Source organism: Cervus elaphus, chromosome 14, assembly GCF_910594005.1.
Source record: "Cervus elaphus chromosome 14, mCerEla1.1, whole genome shotgun sequence".
In the NCBI taxonomy this organism is placed as follows: Eukaryota; Metazoa; Chordata; class Mammalia; order Artiodactyla; family Cervidae; genus Cervus; species Cervus elaphus.
In genome coordinates this window covers 26,278,542-26,300,227 of record NC_057828.1, presented here as the reverse complement: position 1 = coordinate 26,300,227, position 21,686 = coordinate 26,278,542, and the positions used below count along the sequence as shown (strand labels likewise).

The 21,686-nt window shown below is 47.0% G+C and overlaps 1 protein-coding gene and 1 non-coding gene across 2 annotated transcripts; both read right to left on the bottom strand.

Moving 5' to 3' along the window:
- Positions 1-2,189: 2,189 nt before the first annotated feature.
- On the bottom strand, positions 2,190-2,262 carry TRNAW-CCA. Its single transcript has one exon. It is a non-coding gene; the product is annotated as a tRNA-Trp (tRNA).
- Positions 2,263-6,807: 4,545 nt separating this feature from the next.
- Positions 6,808-18,995, bottom strand: C14H1orf115 (chromosome 14 C1orf115 homolog). The gene is made up of 2 exons (XM_043923993.1): positions 18,576-18,995; positions 6,808-9,249 (listed from the first exon to the last, which is right to left on the bottom strand). Exons 1-2 carry the CDS (start codon positions 18,870-18,872, stop codon positions 9,130-9,132), a joined length of 417 nt encoding a protein of 138 aa, XP_043779928.1. The 5' UTR covers positions 18,873-18,995; the 3' UTR covers positions 6,808-9,129.
- Between the last annotated feature and the right edge of the window lie 2,691 nt (positions 18,996-21,686).

Genomic DNA, 21,686 nt, shown 5'->3' with positions numbered 1-21,686 from the left:
GCTTGCGTGCATCTTCCTTCATCAAAATCACATGTATACTGACCTCCCCCATCTCTTTGGAGCAGTTCCCAGAGCTATCTGAGAGGCCATCTCCTGGGTTAGAGTCCTCATTCTGCCCCAAATAAAACTTAACTCACAGGTCTCATGCATTTTCTTTTTTCAGTCAACCCAGAACACAGCACGCACTCGAAATGTATTTGTAATAAAGAAGACGTGATATCCACATACAATGGACTATTCATTCAGCCATGACAAAGAAGGAAATCCTGCTACTTGTGACAACACGACGGATCTTGAGAATATCATGCTGAGTGAAATAAGTCAGACAGAGATAAACAGATACTGTATGATCTCACTTATATGTGGAATCTAAAAAAGAAGCTAACCTTGTAAAAACAGAAAGCAAGATGGTGATTTCCAGAGCCTGGGGGCAAAAGAATGGGAGCGATGTTGTTTAAGGGCATATGTGCTTAGCGGCACAGTCATGTCCAACTCTTTGTGACCACATGGACTGTAGCTCTGTTGGAGGGAAAGAAAAAAATCCATGAGATTTTTCTAGGCAAGAATACTGGAGCGGGTTGCCATTTCCTTCTCCAGGGGATCTTCCCGACCCAGGGATTAAACCTGCATCTCCCGTGTGTCCTGCATTGGCAGGATTCTTTACCACTAGTGCCACCTGTTTAGGGGCACAGACTTGCAACTAGTAGATAACTAAGTCCTGGAGATCTAATGCACAGTCTAATGAATATAGACAGCAACATTGTACTGTTAAAAATATATATATTGTACTGTAATGATCCAACTTAGAGACTAAGTCTTAATTGCTCCCAACACACACACACATGCACACACACACACAAAGATAATTATGTGACAGGTGACAGAGATGCTAACTATGGCTGCAATGGCAATCATACTCCAGTATATAAATGTATCACACCAGCACAGTGTACACCATAAATTTACACAATATATCAGGTATATTTCAATCAAAAATATGTTTTGAACAAATGAATGAACATAAGCAAAGAGACTCCTTGGATGATTTAACAAAAGTGTGTATTTGCCTCCCCTGTCCTCACAGTTCATAATACCTAGACAGTAGTTCCCCTGCAGCTCTATGGTGGGAGGGAAGTGTCTCCAACCCTCCCGCATGCTCCTAAGCTTTCCCACTGATGTTCAGGCTGCCTGTTTGTCTTCTGAACACTTTGTGCCCCGGGGGATTGTCAGAACTTCTGGATCCCCGTGTTACAGATGAGGCCAGTCTGGGTGTTTGGAAACAAGGCCACTGGCAAACCAAATTGAAAAGAAAACATTCAGGGTGAAAGTCCAGAGTCCTTCCTCGTGGCTGGAAGAGACTAGAAACTGTAAACAGACCCTTTCCTGTCCTTGTCCGTCCTCTGCAGCCCGTGACCCTGTCCCTCCTACTGCTCTTGCAGTCACAGCCCCAGCCCAGCCCAGCTCTCCTGCAGCCTGGGCTTGTTTTCCAGCAAAGGGAAAGTTGGGGCTCTCATGTGATCTGCAGGACCCTGGAAGCCACTCAAAGCAGATAAAGGATATATTTCGGGGCAATAGAGAAAAACATTAAGGGAGAATGGGGCGGCAGGCTGTCTCCCCTCCCCTCCCCATCCACGCTGCCGGGTTTCCTCCGTTGTAGTCTTCCCCTGCCTCCCCTCCGCCTCCTCCATCTCTCAGGCCTTCTTTTCCTTCCCTCCCACAGGTCAGGACACATGGAGAGCTGAGCTGAGGAACTTGCCCAGGGTCACAGGGCTGGAGGATGCTAGCGCTGTTCCTGTCCTACAGGGTGGCTTTCTGCTACCCTTGGGGCTTTGGCATGTGGCCCAGGGACCCAGGGACAAAGAAGGGAGGACTCGGTCAATGGATGCGCAGTTGCCAGTCAATGAGAATAGTAGCTGTGGTTGCAGAAATCATGGCAAGCAAGTATATGGGAAAATAAATTCAACCGCACTGGCTTGGGCTCACAGATCCCTCCTTGTCCGCACTCTATGCCTTGACCATGGCAGAGAGGCAACTCAGCCAGCACAGCATCTTGAGAATCCAGTGTGATGGGAGGGTAAGCACCTCAAGGTGGGTTTTTTTTTTTAAAATATTTGTTTATTAATTTGGCTGTGCTGGGTCTTAGTCATGGCATGCAGGATCTTTAGCTGCAGCGTGGGAACTTGATCTAGTTCCCTGACCAGGAATCGAACCTGGGCCTCCTGCATTGGAAGCTCAGAGTCTTAGCCACTGGACCACCAGGGAAAGTCTCCCTCATGGTTTTTTTTTTTTTGGGGGGGGAGGGTTTTTACCTACTTGGAGCCATAATGTCGGAACCAGAAATGCACATTGGATGTAATTCCGTTTAAAGCATCGCTCTTCCTCATGGTTGCTGGTGGTAACAGGAGCCTGAGAGGAAAGGAAACGAGAGGCCGCTGAAACTGGCAAAAAAAAGGGAAGCTGTGGGTCCTGGTTTTAGAGCAGAATTCCCCACCTTCTCTGAGCTTCAGTTTCATTATCCATAAAGCTCAGATAATAATAATAGCTATCATGTTGATTTTGTTAATGAGAAGGAGATGAAATGGAGAATTAAATGGATGTCATGAAGCCATGGGCTTCTCGGGTGGCTCAGTGGTAAAGAATCCACCTGTCAATGCAGGAGGCGCATTTTCAATCCCTGGGTTGGGAAGATCCCCTGGAGGAGGAAATGGCAACCCACTCCAGTATTCTTGCCTGGAGAATCCCCACGGACAGAGGAGCCTGGTGGGCTACAGTTCTTGGAGTCACAGAGTTGGACGTGACTTGGTGACTAAACAATAATAACATGAAGCCACCCAGCACAATACCTTATTGACTGAAAGAAAAATGCAAAAAGCAGAAGTTATGAGTTAAGTTTTATTCATGGATCTTACTGAGGACTATGACCCAGGAGACAGCTTTTCAGCAAGCACTGAGGAACTGCTCTGAAGAGGTGTATGGTCACGCCACTCAAGAGGGCTTTTCTCATGCTCTCTGTACATCACACCCCCGCCACCCCACCTTCTGCTGGACCAAGGCCTGCTTCACCTACAGCCTACTCACATGACTGAGCTTCCTACATACTTGTCTCAGGCCCCAGGTAATGATTGTTCCCAATCACTTATGAAAGGGGCAGTGAAGGGCATGCTCCCTTGCAGATTTCCCTGGTAACCATGGTGCCATGCTGACCTAACTCCCCCTGTAACTGCTAACCTCCCTCTGCCCATGAGAGCAAAGGGTGTCATGACAGGACCTTGCTTCAGACATTCCCCCAGCCTTCAAACCATTGACATCTCTGTCACTGACTCCGGGCTCAGTCTTTGATCTCAGGGCAGCCCACCAAGAGGTCAGGGAGGTGGCAGGAACATTATACTGGGTTTCCTTGCTATCTGGAGTGATCCCATACCACAAGTGAGCTAACCACCTGGAGATAAAGTATAAACCTTAGAACTCCTCATTCTCCTGTTGCTATTGATGTACGTAATTAAAATTCCAAGTTAAAAGACACAAATGTATGCTGTTTTCTTTTTGCTGGGGAAAACATGCAATCAAGCATAAAAATATGATTGATAATCACAAAGATCAGATGTTTCAAGTTAATGGTTTTAGCGCTTTTCTATGCATGAGAAGATGGGAGAATCTCAGGTCATTGAAATTTTTCCTTAGATATGCATGTTAACTGTTGAAGCCAGTATATCTAAAGCATGGGCTGCTTCCTGCTTTTCTCCATCCTGAACTCCCCTCAGGGGCAGTGCACTATAGGTGGGCATCTGCAGTGGTTGGTGGCTTAATCCTTGCAGGACTGGAATGACAGGCGACATTTTTTTCTTTACAGCCTAGTATCTAGTACGTGTTTGCTGCATCTTGGTTCCCCTCTCTGATCCTACTGACAACAAAGCCATGACCGGGGGAGTAGGTAGCATGGAGTCCAACCACAGGAGCAGCTCACTGATTTACTGAAATGAAAATGAAGAAAGATAAATTCAAGTCTGATTTTGTTTGGAAAAACAATGGTGGTGACGAAAAGTGCATAAATCATCTATGCCCTTTTCTCTTCAATGCCAAAGACCTCAAAATACACAAACCATTGCCCACAATATAAAATGTCTCTGCTTCCTAGCTCCTTGCCTGTGGGTGTGATAATCCCTAACTTGTGCATGCTTGCTCAGTTGCTAGGTCATGTCTGACTCTTGTGACTCCAGAGACTATAGCCTGCCAGGTTCCTCTGTCATGGAATTTTCGTGGCAAGAATACTGCAGCAGATTGCCATTTCCTACTCCAGGGGATCTTTTCGACCTGGGGATCAAACCCACATCTCCTGTGTCTCCTGCATTGGCAGGCAGATTCTTTACCACTGAGCCACCTGGAAAGCCAAATACCTGACTCAAGACTCTTTAAATGATTAATGAAGTTGAACAAGTAAAGGGTTTTTCTGATGGATGGGACTCTCTGGGGAAAGGACGGAAGGAAAAGAAAGGTTATACCACCACCACGTTCTACTTCTGCAGCAATTCTAAACATCTTCCATAGGAACCCAAACAAAAACGATACAAGTGATCTCCCCTTCACTTTCAGTGAGGAAAGCTAGTCTGCATGGAAGTGGTTCACTCTGGAATTACAGGGCAAGCAAGGGAAGAAAGCGTGCCCTCTCAGCTTTGTGTCTGTCAGCACGTTTGCCCTGATTCTTCCACCTGCTTTGAACCAGATACATTTATTTAGAGCCTTGTCAACAGATGCTGCAGAAGGAATCACCTGAGAAACACCTTTAAAAAAAAAGCAAAGCCAGTGCTTGAAGGCGCTGAGTTTCTGGTCCTAATGCCTGACTCTAGATGGACCTGCAGGGTGCATGGTCCCAGGCACCCCTGGGGGGTTGGGCAGGCGAGCTCTGCTTTTACCTCCAGGCCTCTTCCCTTGGCCTGCGCTCCTGTGTGGCTTGTGTGCCCGCTGGGTTTCAGCACGGCACATTCTACAAATTCTGAAGAGATCTTCTTTCTCTTTGGCTATGATGGAGTGGCTTGGCTCGAAAACAACTTTGCTTCTTAAAAACAATATCCCATGTATTATTTTTTTGTAGTTTGCTTTTATTTTTTAAACTTATTTTTAATTGGAGGATAATTGATGTACAATATTGTCTTGCTTACCACAGTGTGAATCAACCATAATATACAGATGTCCCTTACCTCTTGAACCTCCCCGCGCCACCTCCCACCCCATCCCACCCCTTTAGGTTGTCACAGAGCACTGGATTGAGCTCCCTATGTTATACAGTGACTTCCCATTAGCTATCTATTTTACGCGTGATAATGTATATGTTTCAATGCTACTCTCTCAATTCGATCCACCCTCTCCTTCCCCTGCTGTGTCCAAAGTCCATTCTCTATATCTAAGTCTCCATTCTTGCCCAGTAAATAGGTTTATCAGCACCATTTTTCCAGATTCCATACAGAAGAGTTAATACACAAAATTTGTTTTTCTCTTTCTGACTTCACTCTGTATAACAGGCTCTAGGTTCATTGACCTCATTAGAACTGACTCAGATGTGTTCCTTTTTATGTCTGAATAATACTCCATTGTATATATGTACCGCAACTTTGTCTGTTCATCTGTTGATGGACATCTAGGTTGCTTTCATGCCCTAGCTATTGTAAACAGTGCTGCTATGAACCTTGGGAGACATATGTGTTTTTCAATTATGATTTTCTCAAGCTATATGCCCAGTAGTGGGATTGTTGGGCCATGCATTATTAATTTTTCCCCATTTCCACTGTGAGTGGTCAGGGAGTTTGAGCTTTTCTTATTTAGGAGCTGCAAGAGACACTGGCTTGACTCCCTGGGTTGGGAAGACCCCCTGGAGGAGGGCATGGCATTATAAAATAAGTTTACAGGAACATCTATAACCATTTCACAACATTTTGGGGGATGCTGGCATCACAAAGTTAAATTCAGTTCATCTCTGCTCTTGCAGCGGGGTGGGGGAGGCATGACAGGTGCAAAACCTGTCAGAGTGGCTGCCTGCATCTAAAATTGCACTGATGGCTTCCCAGCCCCACAACCGCCTTCTGCTGAGGGCATTGCATGCCCAGGAGGAAAACTGGTGGATGCACAGGGAGGTGGGAGTTCAAGTCCTGCTTCAGGGCGCTTCTTGGTCACGGAAACCAGCGGGAGCTTCTCTGACAAAGCCCAGGTGCTGGGCAGGGGGCCAGTACGGGTGAGTCCAAGGCGACGGAAGACCTCGGGGATCTGGCTTCTGCTTTGTCCTAAGCCTCAAAGTGGGTTGACACGCGTGGCCCCTACCCTGCCTGGATGGGTAATGACAGCTCATCCAGACGCTCCGGTAGGGCTGAGTGAGTGTGCATGCTTCCTGGGCTCATCAAGCACTGGCACCTGACTGACCCCAGGTCCCATCTTGGAGCCCACTGGCCCATGCCACCTGCAGCTGTCCCTGGCGCCAGCATCTCCCAGTTCAGCCACAGCAGTGGCTGCTTCAGAGTCTTCTAGACTGTGGTAGAAAATGCAGATTCCTGGCCCCACTCTAGACTCCCTAAATCCAAACTGGAGGTTCTGGAAATCTTCATTTTTAACAAATGCATGAGCTGAGGCTCCTACACAGACACCACCTCTTCTACTGAGCTTCTGGGGAACTCACCCCCCCGTCTCACCTCGTGTCCAGGGAGTCAGGGTCCCTACCCCTCCCCTTGGTCTTGGGGAGAAGCCACGGGCTCCTGCCAGGGGCCCCAGGGAGGTGTCCCTCACTCTCCGGGGTGGAGGAGAAAAACCTCACACACAGAAACATTAGACAAATCAGGTCTTTTATTTACAGACTATGACGAGAAAAGCATACAAAAGAAGCCTCTTGGTCAATTATGTAAAGAGAAAGCTCTAAAATTCAATTTTCAGTAGAATGTGGATGCTGACATTAAAAAACAAAAAGCTGAAGCGAAAGAAAAGGCAGAAAGGTACGCTGCAGCATGGGTATCCTGTCTCGGAGGAAATGACAACTCAGCTGAGTGACTGTTGAGAGTGGTTCATCTTCTGTGCACAGACCTTCACAGGGATGGCCCTGGGAAGTTTCGACTTTTGAAATTTCTGGGTTAATTCTTAACCAGAATTCCAAAACGTCGGGGCCAAATGTATTTGGCCTTACTGTGTCTCTAACTTGGGGCTGGGGTGGGAGGTTCGCTCTTGGATGGGCCTTGGCCACTCTTGTCCCTCCCAGGTCACACTCGAGGTCCCCCGAGAAACTCAACAGGGTTCTCTGGGACAAGTCAGCAGCGCTGGGCCACCAGGAAGGCGTGCTCCCAACCCACACAGGCTCCTTCCCGCCATCTGCCTTTCCTGTGATCAGCAGTCCTGACTCTCTTTCCCACTAAACGAAGCTGTGCTTTTCTTTCCACTGATGTCTCCTTCTCCATGACTCCCAGTGTGGCCAGGCATGCTATAATTATCTTACGTGTGTGAAAATGTGCCATTGGCGCTTACACAGAGCCATTTCTAGTCTCTTCTCTGCACAAATATGAATGATGCAGGAGTTAGCTCCCAGCTCATCTTCAATGATGAGCCTCCAGGACGTGAAGCAGAATCTAGCTTCACAGCTACAACGCTCTCCCCTCCACTCATTCCTTTCTGTCCATCTGTCTGTCTGTCTTCCAACCTCCTCCACTTCCTGGTGCCACCTGGCTGGGTTTGACGGGTGAAGCGTGGACACTGAGCCTTCATTCCCCGGGAAAACTTCACGGGGCAACAAGTAGGTGTTGTCACCAAGCCTGCAGACTGGTTCGTAATAACTATTTCAAACTGGAAATTATTATTCTGGAAACCAGGTCCAAACAGGGGCCTGTGGTGGGGGTTGGCAGTGGGCACCTCCCTATCCGATGACTCAGTAGCAGTCCACAGATCATCCTCCAGGTCGAGGACTCTCACCCACCCCAGCTTTTTGAATCCAGCTGAGATGATGTCAAATTGGGCAACACAGGAGAGGAAAGGCTACTCCAAGGGCAGCCAATGTGAGCTCACGGGCCTCAGAGGGTCTGGAAGCATCAGCATGGTACCTCTGACCACCTAGCCTCCCCTCGCCCACATCCAGAGCCTAAGACTTTCCAACACTGATAACCCAGACCTGGTCCCAGTGCTTCCACTTCTCTCGTCCAGCATCCTTCTTCTGCTTCCTTCATACCTCCTCCTACTTTCTGGTTCCTTTTCTAAATCATACTTTCCTTTCCAGCTGTTTCTCTCCCAAGACAGAGCACCTGCTGTCGGTTTGATGCCAAGGATGACGGGGCTGATAGTACCTTGTAGCTGGGTCAGGAAGCCCATGACCTCAGCTGGCTATCTGCCTGCAGGCGGGTCTGGCCAGCCCCACATGTGGCCGGGCCAGAATGGGCTGGACTGGGCCCGGCAGTGCTTAGGAGCCCTCCCTCCCTCAAACAACCTGCACTTGAACTTGCTGATCCTCCTTCCCTCATCACCACCTGCACATTCATGTCAGAGAAGGTGAAAGTGACAAGCCTTCATCTACTTGAAACAGTCATGACACAGTGTCAACATGGTTTTCAAAGCATCGGAGCCTTCAAAGAGATTTTTCTTTCTTCCTTCTTCTCAAGCCTGTAATTAAACTTCTGGTGGCAAAGGAGTGCAGAAAGGAGATGGGGGGAATGACTTTAGGAATAAACAGTTCCTTGGGTGCTCTCAGAACCGAGGCAGCCAGGGGCTGGGAGCTCTGTCTGCCTGAGAACTTTCCAGAATTGAACAAATTGGCTCACTTCAAATCAAAATCCCCCACCCCACCCCTAATCACCACTCTGCTGCCCACCCAGAGCACTTGCCAAGTATTTGCCTCTCAGCCACCCCCTGCAGCTCTGGGTTTGCTAATCCCAAACCTGACCTCAGCCTAATTCTCTGCAGGATTGTCCACCAGGGCCACCTGTGTCCGAGAGATGTGGAAGCTCAGCAGGTGGATGGGGATGACTCATCCATAACATTCATCTGATTCAACCAAGACAGTTTTTTCTCTTCTGAGTATTTTGTGGGTTCAAGTCTGAAATGCTCCTGGGTTCGCACTGTTCCCAGAACAGAGGCTTCCGATTATTTTTGCAGGGTCCGCCCAGGCAGCTCCCACTAGCGGACGAACGACACCACGCTGGTGGCCACGCCGAACGGGGCGGAGTAGGCAGCGGCAAATCCCTGCAGGCCAATCACGATGTAGCGGCATCCTTTGGTGATAAACTTCCCAACGTTCTATTTTTAGGAACAGAGGAGAAAAGCAAAGGGTGAGATGAGGCAACTTTGTAATCTTTCATGCACAAAGGTGCCATACATACAGAGTCATCTTGCCTCACTTTCCCAGGGCAAACGAGCAAGTCAGCAATTTCCCACCTCTCTGCCACCCCACATGGAAGCCCATCAAAACACACATTAGCACCTTGTCAAGGGCTTTCCAGCCCCACAAGTTTCCAGATAATTCAAAGATCTTGGAGACAGCCGTGAAGCTGCTAGTTCTAGAACCAAACCAGGGGACTTCCCTGGTGGTCCAGTGGCTGAGACTCCACCCTCCCAATGCTGGAGGCCTGGGTTCAATCCCTGGTCAGGGAACTAGGTCCCACACGTCACAACAAATACCTGGCACAGCCAAATAAATATTTTAAAAAATTTAAACCAAACCAATAGTGTTGTATTATTCAAAACAAAGCCCACTCTCCTCTGTCCAAGTGAAGTCACTAGATCGGAGGAGGGCTGGGTCAAGTTTTCCTTCATTCATCTGACCTGAAAGTCCACCCAGTCCTCCCTCTAACCCCAGGACACGCCCCACCTGACCCACATTTTAGGTCTCTAAAGTCTCCCACAGCTCTGTCATTGTTGTGCCCGTGGTTTGGAGTTCCTAATTCTACACTCTTTAAAGGTAAGGACTGGGCCTTCCTTTCTTGGTATCCATTCTTCATCCTCCTTGTCTTCAAGGCTTGGGGCTGGTCAGAGGGCATCCCAGGGATTCAACTGGAGTCGCAAGAGAGAAATGAAGACCACCACCACCGACTAACACTGACTGTGCTGTTGCCCCTCCCCGCTTCTCCTGCCACCCCCAACTTATGTCTCCATGACAACAGCATGGAGACCTGGTAGGTGACCTGGACATCATCACACATCTTGTCTCTCCGTCCTCAGTGTTTCCAGCTCCAATGACCACTTAAAATCCCTGATGACAACCGCAAGCTTCACTTTGACACCAACACTGCCTGACCAGCCTGGTCTGTCGGTCCAGTAGGCTGCCTGTCTCTCTCTCCCAGGTGGGATTTCTTACTGCTTCCTTTCTCCACAAGCCCCCAGTGCACACAAACACACACTGTGTCCATACCCTATTAGATGACCCCACTTTATCTCTCACTGAAAGGCTCAGAAGTCACTGGGGAACCCAGTCATCCTCTACCACTATCTACACCTGCCCTGACTTCTCCTCCCGCCTTGCCGTGTCCCAGCGGGAAAAAGTACCCCTGAGGCCATTCCCTTGACACTTGCTGTTGGCACACTCTTCCCCCTTCCCTCAGCTTTCCCTTCTCCAACATCATCACCCTCTTCCTCCCCACTGGATCATCCCCCTTAGCTTACACACATGCTCAGCTGTCCCCTTGACTCCACGGCCTTCTCTAGGTCCTGCCCGGGTCACGCCAAACCAATGGAAAGAGTCATCTGCACACACTGCCTCCATGTGCCCCCCTCTTATTCCTTCCTCCTCTACTCTGACCCATCCAGGATGGCTTGGTCATCGCCATCTGCCACTGCCATGTGGCCTGAGCCAATGAGCACCTTTCTGTCTTCCCCCGACTCTTGCCCACTTTGGATACTTCATGAAACAGTCACTGTGATTTTTCCCTTACCTCACATAAAGCCTTCTTCAGCTCTCTTTTCTATTTTTAAAAATTTTTTAAATTGAAGTATAGTTGATTTACAATGTTTCAGATATCCAGCAAGGTGATTCAGTTCTATATATAAATAGATATATGTGTGTGCCCTGCTTAGTCACTCAGTTGTGTCCAACTCTTTGCGACCCTCTGGACTGTAGCTGGCCAGGCTCCTCTGTCCATGGGGATTGTCCAGGCCATATATATATATATATACATATATATATATATACACACACACACATATGTATACATATATACGTATACATAAAACAGAATCATTTGCTGTATGTCTGAAACACTGTAAAAAAGATATATATATCTATCCATCTATATAGATAGATATAGTCTTTTTCAGATTTTTTTCCATTATAGGTCATTATAAGATATTGAATATGGTTCCCTGTGTTATAGGGTAGGTTGTTGTTGTTTATCTATTTTATGTACAGTAGTGTATATGCTAATTCAAAATTTCTAACTTATCCCTCCTCCTCCCTTGGTAACCATAAGCTTGTTTTCTATGCCTGTGAATTTATTTCTGTTTTGTAAATAAGTTCATTTGTTATCTTTATTTTTTTTAGTTTCCACATACGAAAGTGAAAGTGAAAGTCACTCTGCCTTGTCGGACTCTTTTCAGGCCAGAATACTGGAGTGGGCAGCCTTTCCCTTCTCCAGGGGATCTTCCCAACCCAGGGATCGAACCCAGGTCTCCTGAATTGCAGGCAGATTCTTTACCAGCTGAGCCACAAGGGAAGCCCCACATATAGGTGGCATCATATGATATTTGTCTCTGACTTATTTCACTTAGTATGATAATCTCTATGTCCACACGTGTTGCTGCAAATGGCATTAGTTTGTTCTTTTTTTATGGCCCTCCTCAGGTTTCTTCATGGGATTATTCTTTCAACCAAACTTTAAAAATGTTATTCTTCAGTACTGTTCCTTATTTTTTATTTTAAAACATGTTTTGGCCTAGAATTTCTCCACAGGCGGTGTCATCCATTTCCAATGACTTTGAGTATTTCCTGTATAAATTCCAAATTTATATCTTTGGCTCCTACTTAAATATTTACCTCTCTACTTGAGGTCTCTACTTTTTGAGGCCTCCTGATTCCTCTGGCAAACACTCTTCCTTGCTGCAACAAATAGGCAAATCTAACTTGGACTGGCTACTCATATGTTCCTAGAGGCCTTTGGTTATTAGGCTTCAACAAGAAGGAAGCATCAAGGAGTTGAGTTTATTTGTGATTATACAGCTGGTAAGAGGCAGAGCTGAACTTCAATCCCAAAGAAATCTCATCTCAGGGTCTGTGTCCTTCACCCCCACATACACTTCCCTTCTTTCAGGAAGGCAGATGTAACCTTGCGGTTGCTTGTAGCCTGGGCTTAAAGTCTACCCCATCACTTACTTAACCTTCCTTGGCCTCAGTGTCTTCACCTATAAAATGGGAATATTTGGTAACCACCTCACTGGGTAAAGAAGATTAAACGGGTTTATGCAAGGAAAGTACTTAGAACAGTTGTTGCTTACTTGCTAAGCTGTGTCTGACTCTCTTGAGACCCCCATGGACTGCAGCCCACCAGGCTCCTCTGTCCATGCGATTTCCCAGACAAGAATACTGAAGTGGGTAGCCATTTCCTTCTCCAGCGGATTTTCCCAACCCAGGGATTGAATCCTTGTCTTTTGCATTGGCAGGCGGGTTCTTTACGAGCGAAGCCCACTAGAACAGTGCCTGGCACCAAATCAGGCAGGACAAATGCCCCCAAAGATCAGCTAGTTTTATTGGGAAATAACCTCTGCCTCTTTTTACTTTATAGTAGTTTAGGTTTGTGGTAGTAATTTTAAAATCTAAGATATTTCGTTATCTGTTCAGGGAAGTTTCTTAAGACTGTACTTTCCAAAAAAAAAAAAAAGACTGTGCTTTCCTATGATTTCTGGCTTATTTTGGCTTTCATCGGCCTCGGGATAACAGAAGGAGGTCCTGCTCAATGCTGTATGCCCAGCACCCAGAAAGGGCCTGGGTATTTCCTTTGCTTGCTCTCAGGCCAAAGGAGGAATTCTGGGAGATGACGGTAATTTTGATGGCTTCTTTAGACACTGATTCCTGGGACACTGTGTCATCAACTTCTCAATGGGACATTAGGGTGTATGTCAGGGGTAGGGAGGTGATGCTGCTAAAAGATACATCTCTACAAATGTGTGATAAGATTCAGTGGGAGAATTTTACTTACCTGTTTGAAATAACAACAAAAACTGTCCTCTAACAGTCCAGAGCACCCTTTAGAAGCAAAGCCCCTAGAATCATGGACAGCCTACATTAAACTTGACATTATGGGTATTTGTACATCCACTTCCTTCTGCCTGCTATTTTTAAAAAACTGCTTGTCACTTCATCTTTGCCAATGAGAAAAAGATGTTACTAAAATAGCTCATTAGCTAGAACATAGTCAAAACACAGAACTTGAGAAATGTGATGCAAAGAAATGCAAAATATTACCATCGACCAATTCAGTGTCACTGGATGGAGCAGATTTTGCAATCTTTGGTCCAAGTAGAGCTTTTTTAAATCAAATGATCTTTCAGAAGGGCAGAGGGGCCTGGAGGAATCATAGGACAGTGTGGAGGGTTGGATAATGCCTTCTTCAGGATAATGCCTGAGTCCTAATGCCCAGAATTTGTGTATAGGCCACCTCATTTGGCAAAAGGGACTTTGCAGATGTCAATTAATGAAGGATCTTGAATTGGAGGGACTACAATGGATTATGGATTATCTTGGGGAGCCCGATCATTATAAGGATTCTTATATCTTTATTAATAAAAGGATCCAAATAAGAACAGCCAGTCTTATAAAAGTGATTCTGGAGGACTCAGAGAGAAGGCACTCTAGTGACAGAAGCAGAAGGACAGAGAGAAAGAGATCTGCAGATGCCATGCCAGTGGCCTTGAAGGTGGAGTGGGGTGGCGGGGAGGGGGTGCACCTTTAGAAACTGAAAAGAACAAAGAAACGGTTTTCCCCTGGAGTCTCCTGAAGGAATCAGCCTGCCGACGGTAGCTTAGAAAGGCCGATTTTGGACTTCTGGTCTCCAGGACTGTAGGAGAGCAAGTTTGTGTCGTCTTAAATCACTGTATTTGTGGTACTCTGTTACGGGAAATCTAATACAGGGAATGTGACTTTTCTAGGGGCTTCCAGGCATTCAACTAATCCCCAAAGATGTCACGGATTCCCTGCCACCTCCATTTTCCAAAAGGAAACCAGTTCTCAACAAAGGTCCTTTTCCCTGGAATATAAAATCCAGCCTTCACATCCCAGGCACAAAGCTGAGGTGGCTTGTCAGCTAAGTGTCAATCGCTCAGTCGTGTCCAACTCTTTGCGATCCCGTGGACTGACTGTATGTAGCGTCAGGCTCCACTGTCCATGGGATTCTGCAGGCAAGAATACTGGAGTGGGTTGCCATCTCCTTCTCCAGGGAGCTGACTTTTTCCCCCTGAGATACAGCTCATTAAACAAAATCAGAAAAGAACCAGTCGTACGGGGCCTCTCCTCCATCTCTTAGAAAACAGCCAACAACAGTCACAGAACCGTCATCACGTTCCAGGTGCATTCTAAGACCTCTGCGTGGATGAACTCATTCACTCCTTACCACAGCCCATGTGACAGAAGAGGAAACCAAGGCAGAAGGAGAACAGGGCCCAAGGTCACACAACCAGCAGGAGGCGGGGCACAGCTTGTGCCTGGCAGTCCGGCTCAAAGGCCCATGTCCTAACCCCCTACTTAGATGTGGGGACAAGACCCTCTTGAGCTCAAGGTCATTCCACACCCTGTGTTTTCCCCTTCCAACTCCCTGCAAGCAGCCCGATTAACAAAATTTAGTAACTTTCTTTACCCAGACCTCTCCCTGTGGCTCTCAGAGGTGCCTGGGCAAGGTGACCTCCTATGTGAACCTAAGTTTGGGGTTTGGTGCCCTTACCCCCCTCCTGCCTCCATCCTAACTGCTTCCGCACAGGCAGAGGCCAGGGAGGGTCCTGATGCCCAGCTTGGCTTCTCTCAAGCTGTGCGGCCTTGAACAACGAGCTGAACTTCCTGAAACTCCAGTTTCCTTCACTGCATAATGGGAGTCTGTGGGCTTTCCAAGGTCGTTAAGAAGAGTCAGAGCCATGGCACGTTGTGTGCGCCACGGAGCACCGGGCAGACAGTAAGAGCAGAGAAGTACTTCCGCCTCCCACACTCAGAAAACAGGCACTTTCCCAGCAACCCAGGCTCCATCTGAATATTCTGTTACTTCGAAATCAACTGGGGCCCCTGACCACCAAGAGTCCCAGGCACCCAGCCTTCGGAGCCCAGAGCTTCCTGCCAGAGGCTGGACCCAGAACAGCCCTGGGGTGACCCTACTCGGGGCCACGGGTTAGCAGAGGGTGGGGGTGCCTATCCTAGGACAGTTCACAAAAGCCAAACAAACACCTTTCTGTACATAGAAGCAGGGGGCCTTCCTTGGCGGTCCAGTGGTTAAGAATCTGCCTTGCAATGCAGGGGACATCGGTTTGATCCCCAGTCCAGGAAGATAACACATGCCGCAGGGCAATAAGCCGGTACACCACAACTGCTGAAGCCCAACTGCCTTAGAGCCCATGCTCTGCAACAAGAGAAGTCACTGCAGTGAGAAGGCTTCAGACCATGACTAGAGAGCAGTTCCTTCTCGCCAAGTCTAGAGAGAAGCCTGAGCACAGCAACAAAGATCCATCACAGCCAATAACAAATACTTTTTTTTTTTTTTCAAAAAAGAGAAGCAGGAAAGCACCTGGATGAGTGCCTAAAAGATAGAAAGGAACTTTCTTCGCCCTTCCATGGAGCTATCTGCAGGTCACTTCTTACTCCCCTGACCCAAGTGAGATAAAATTTTGCCTGGTGTACCTCCCTACATTTCTAGCTGAGCCTTGGCTAGTCTCATGGATTTTCAACAAAGAGTGGTGGCTCATTTGCACCCTGGGAGTTGAGGGGCAGAAAGGGCATATCTACCTCTAACATGACAGCGTCCTCACCTGGCTTCCTGGTCTATTGAACCAGCGTGTGACCCTGCAGAGCTGTCACTGCCTCGCTTCTGCTAGCACTCTGCCATGTACCCCATCCTTTTTCTATCTGGTGGAATTCTTTCTTGGTTTTTTTTTGTTTTTTGTTTTTTTTTAGGTGAGGTGAAATTCACATAATGTAAAAGTTGACCATTGTCAAGTGAACAACTCAGTGGCATTGAGCACATTCACAACAGTACGCAACCACCACTTCTATCTACTTCTAAATATTTTCATCATCCCCAAAGGCAAACCCATACACATTAAGCAAGCAGTCGCTCTGCATTTCTCCTTCCCTCCAGTCCCTGGCAAGCAACCATCTGCCTTCTGTCTCTCTGGATTTACCTATTCTGGATATTTTATACAAATGGAATCATATACATGATATGTGACCTTGGGTGTCTGGCTGCTTTCAACTAGCACCGTGTTTTATCCATGTACTTGATTCCTTTTTATGGCTGAATAATATTTCACTGTGTATGTGTACTACATGTTGTTTATCCACTTATCAGTTGATGGACATTTCAGTAGTTGCCACTCTTCAGCTATTGTGATGTGAACATGTATACATATATATCGCTTTGAGTACCTATTTTCAGTGCTTTTGGAATTACTGTAAGTACCATTGCGTATGGTGCGTGTGTGTGTTCATGAGTGTATGAGTGCTCAGTTGTGTTCAACTCTTTGTAACTCCATGGACTTGTAGCCTGCCTGCTGCCTCTGTCCATGGAATTTTCCAGGCAAGCATACTGGAGCAGGTTGCCATTTCCTCCTCCAGGGGATCTTCCCGACTCAGGGATCGAACCCAAGTCTCCTTCATCTCTTGCACTGGCAGGCAGATTCTTTAGCACAGTGCTACCTATATATATACATATATATATATACACACACACACATACTCTTTTTCAGATCCTTTTCCATTATAGGTCATTACAAGATATTGAATATAGTTCCCTGTGCTATACAGTAGGTCCTTGTGTATTTATACAGTAGCCATATGTGAGTTCTGTGTTTAATTTTTTGAGGAAATGCTAAATTGTTTTCCACAGCAGCTGCCCCATTTTACATTTCCACCAGCAACCCACAAGAAATCAAATTTTCCACATCCTCACCAACACTTGCTAGTTTCTGTTGTTGTTTTTTTTCTAATAATAATCACTCTAGTGAATGTGAACTAGTACCTCATCATTAACCTGTGAAGCCCTGACTCATCCTTCTGTGACCAGTTTCCATGTCACCACTAATCTGAGAAACTTGACTTTACAACCTCGTTCCTGAAGATAAAATGCCGAGGCTCTTGCCATGTAGCTCCAGGGCAGTGACCCATAGGCCAGCATCTCCCAGGAAGACTCTGCTAGGGCATGACTACATCATACCCATTTTAGATCTCTAATGCTCAGCACTACGTCTGGCACATCGTTAGAACTCCCAAAGCATCTTCAGCTCAGCCAGCCTCTGAGCTGGGATTCACACATGTATCAGTTCAGCAACTGAGGCAAACAATGACTTTTTTGGTGCTCAACTGGTAAAAAAGGAAAAAGGATGATTCATCCTTGCATGACTCTAAGCCTGAAAGTTCCAATTCTATACTTTTTACTAACATACATTTATTAATATACTTTACCACTGCCTGCTTGTTTACTGGTCCCAAAGCTGCTGACACACCTTAAAAGAAGATGACAGAGCTCAGTTGCTAGGTGTGGAGACTGGTCAGTTTCAGGGATGATAAGAGATTGCCGGAGGACACAGATAACTGGAGGGACAGTAATGAGGTGGAGCCCCTGCCCTTTGGCCAAGACAGAGTGAGTTCTCTGATTTTTTTCTGGGTTGTCTTGTCCAACTCCAGGGGCCAGGGGCAGCAGTATCTTTAAGGGTTTCCAGGCAGAAGAACTTGGGAGCAGATTTGTGGCTTTGATCTCTGAGAAAGAAACTGCCGTTGTATCCCATATTCATATTCTCTCTCTGTCACCCCCACCCCCCACCCCCCATGCAAGTGACAGTATGTTTGCAGAGAAACACACAGGGAGAAAAGTAGATTCAACGAGTAGAATACTTAGGGACTGTTGCGCTCCAAGGCCCTGGAAATCACCTTGAGAATATTTAGGGGGAATAACGCCAACAATTCTCAGCTAGTGGGATGTCCTTGAGAGGATGTTGCTGGAAAACAGATAAAGTGGGCTGTAACTCCCTGCTTTCCAACTGGGCCATCTTCTACAAGTCACCGAAACACGCTAATTCTTCAGTGTTCCCATCTGTAAAACAGGGACACTGATTCCTGTCCTCCCGACTACCCCGGGGAGTGGGAAGACACCCCCAGGACAAGAACCACCTGGTAATCGACCCTTGAGAACGTTATTCACCCGCCAGCATGGGGGAAGCCGGGGAGCTGTGCGCAAGGAAACCTCTCGTTTAGTTCCGATCCCTCTCCGCAGTCACCTTCGCCCCACTGCCCAGTTCACGGAGCCGTTTTGGGGCTCCAGGAGGGAATGGCGGGGGCGGGCGCGGGAGCAGGGCAGAGAGGCTGAGAGCGTCCGGCTGTAGGGATCGGACTCCGGCTCTCCGTCGGGATGCCCGACCCAGGGCACTGGGGGCGGCGGAATGCCTACCTTGCCACACTTCTTCAGCTTCTTCCGGTACCTCTTCTTGGGCTTCTCGCTCGGCACCTGCTCCTCCAGCGGCTCGTAGCGCTCTGGGAGGACGGCGAGGTGCACCCTGCGCGCGCCCCGGGACCCCGGGCGCCGGGCGCTCGCCTCGCTCTCCGCCGCCTCCGCCCCGCTCTCCAGATGCTCCAGGATAGCGGCCGCCTCCTCGTCCCCCTCCGTCCGCCCTAGCCCCCGGGCCAGCGGCCCGCAGCGCGGGAGGCTGCCCGCCGCCTTGCTTCGGAGCCTGGCTCCCACCGTCATGATGCCGCGGGCCCTCCGGCTGAGGTCGGGGCGTAAAGACACCAACCTTTGCTCTCAGCCCGCACCTCCAGCCGAGCCGCCCGCCCCTGCCCAGCGCGACTCGGCCCAGCCCAGCCCAGGCCAGGCCAACCCGGACGGGGCGGGAGGACTTGGCGTCGCAGCGCCCCCTGGCCGTGGGGTCCGGGATGGCCGTGGCTCCACCGGGCCTGGCCTGCGGCTGGTCGCCCCAGCAGCCAGGGTCCCAGCCACTGGGTGAGGGATATCTCGAAAGGTCAACGCACAATTAACACGCAAAGCACGTTCAACCGCACTTACAACGGAAGAAGTGAACTCCAACTACTGAGACTTCCTTTGCCCACGTGCAGACCGGCAGAGATGATGATGATGAAAAAAATGATAGTAATAAAGATCGTGGGCTTCCCGGGTAGCTCAGACGGTAGAGTCCGCCTGCAATGCAGGAGACCTGGGCTCCATCCCTGGGTCGGGAAGATCCCCTGGAGAAGGAAATGGCAACCCACTCCAGTATCCCTGCTTGGGAAATCCCATGGACAGAGGAGCCTGGCGAGCTACAGTTCCATGGGATTGCAAAGAGTCCGACACGACTGAACGATATTCAGTGCTGGTGAGGATATGGTGAAATGATGGTTATAATACAGTATTCAATGGGATGCAAACTAGAGGTAGGCTATTGGAAAGGCAATCAGAAAATATTTATTGAGTTCTGAAAAACAGTTGTAACTTTCCAGGTGTCTATGCTAAGGAAACATTCAGAAACACAAAGCAGTGAGTGGATGGTGTTCATCACAGTCTGACTCCAGTGAAAACGGGAGGCAAACCAACAGGGATGGATAAGTTAATTCTGGTGTGGGCATATGACATCATATGAAGTAATCTTTAAAATCACAATTTTCAAGAATATCACTCTGGTATACCTGCATTCTGAGATTACTGTGCATCTCAATCTGTTTGGGATATTTTACTTTCTTATGTAGGTGAATACCTGTTAATTATTGGAAATTTAGCATTAAATATAAAAACAATGTATTATTTCATTAATATTTTAATACTATCAAAATGTGTGATATGTTTAAGAACTGTTTGGATCTACTGCTTTAAGTATATAAAATAGTCATAATTTAACATAGAATATAAAAAATTAGTTTTGTGATTTCAACTTAAATTGTAAAATCAAATAAATTATTTAGACTTATAAGTTTAACTTGAAAGGAATATAAAAATAAGTTAATTTACTATATTTATGAGTTACATAGTCCTGTACATAGTTGAAGGACTTGAAAAGAAAATCACGTATATTAAGTTTATAAAAGTCACTTAAAATGTTTAAGATAATTAAATAAAGTGAATGATAAAAACCCATTACAGTGACTGTTAAATTTTATTAGGTTTGTAAATGAAATAAAACAGTACAGAAGGTTAAAAGATTATGGGAAACTTGATCTCTGGATTTGTAACTTTGCTAAGGTAACTATCAATTTACAAACAAAACTAGACTCTAATCGTCCCTTTTCTATTTGAAAAATGGACTTCAGGGACCCTCCCACTCCCAACTACATAACAAACGAAGACATAGGTGAAATGTCCGTGGGATGTGTTTTGTTTGTTTCCTATGGGTTTTTTTTTTTTTTTTTTGGCTGTACTGGGTCTCTGCTGCAGTACACGAGCTTCTCATTGCCTCATAGCATGTGGGATCTTCATTCCCAAACCAGAGATCAAACCCACAACCCCTGCATTGGAAAGTGGATTCTTAGCCACTGGACCACTAGGGAAGTCCCCATATGGTGTGTTTTTGTCCAAACAAAATAACTTTCAAATATCACAACAACATTTAGCTTGCCTGTTAAAAGTAAAACACTTGAGCAATTGAAAATTGATCCCCAGATTAAGTCTCTATAATAAGTGAGCAAACAGGACTCAAGGAAGGAGATGTAATCAGAACCCATGTTATGTTGCTCACTATCATCTCTTTAGAAGTTATTCATAGTGCGGTGTGGTTCCCTTGTTTCTACATGACTACTTCATTTGCTCAGTCGTGTCCGACTCTTTGCGACTCCGTGAATCGCAGCACACCAGGCCTCCCTGTCCATCACAAACTCCCAGAGTTTACTCAAACTCAGGCCCATCAAGTTGGTGATGCCATCCAGCCATCTAATCCTCTGTTGTCCCCTTCTCCTCCTGCCCCCAATCCCTCAATGAGTTAACTCTTCCCATGAGGTGGCCAAAGTATTGGAGTTTCAGCTTCAGCATCAGTCCTTCCAATGAACACCCAGGACTTATCTCCTTCAGGATGGACTGGTTGGATCTCCTTGCAGTCCAAGGGACTCTCCAGAGTCTTCTCCAACACCACAGTTCAAAAGCATCAATTTTTCAGCGCTCTGTTTTCTTCACAGTCCAACTCTCACATCCATACATGACTACTGGAAAAACCATAGCCTTGAGCAGATGGACCTTTGTTGGCAAAGTAATGTCTCTGCTTTTTAATATGCTGTCTAGGTTGGTCATAACTTTCCTTCCAAGGAGTAAGCATCTTTGAATTTCATGGCTACAGTCACCATCTGCAGTGATTTTGGAGCCCAAAAAAATAAAGTCTGACACTGTTTCCACTGTCTCCCCATCTATTTCCCATGAAGTGATGGGACCAGATGCCATGATCTTAGTTTTCTGAATGTTGAGCTTTAAGCCAACTTTTTCACTCTCCTCTTTCACTTTCATCAAGAGGCTTTTTAGTTCCTCTTCACTTTCTGCCATAAGGGTGGTGTCATCTGCATATCTGAGGTTATTGATATTTCTCCCGGC

What these genes read in the sequence shown, in the direction of transcription:
- C14H1orf115 (XM_043923993.1), bottom strand. Translation starts at nt 18,872, where the DNA reads ATGACGGTGGGAGCCAGGCTCCGAAGCAAGGCGGCGGGCAGCCTCCCG. An exon ending in AGCTGAAGAAGTGTGGCAAG is followed by an intron (nt 9,250 to 18,575) that starts GTAGGCATTCCG and finishes TCCTAAAAATAG; the next exon opens with AACGTTGGGAAGTTTATCAC.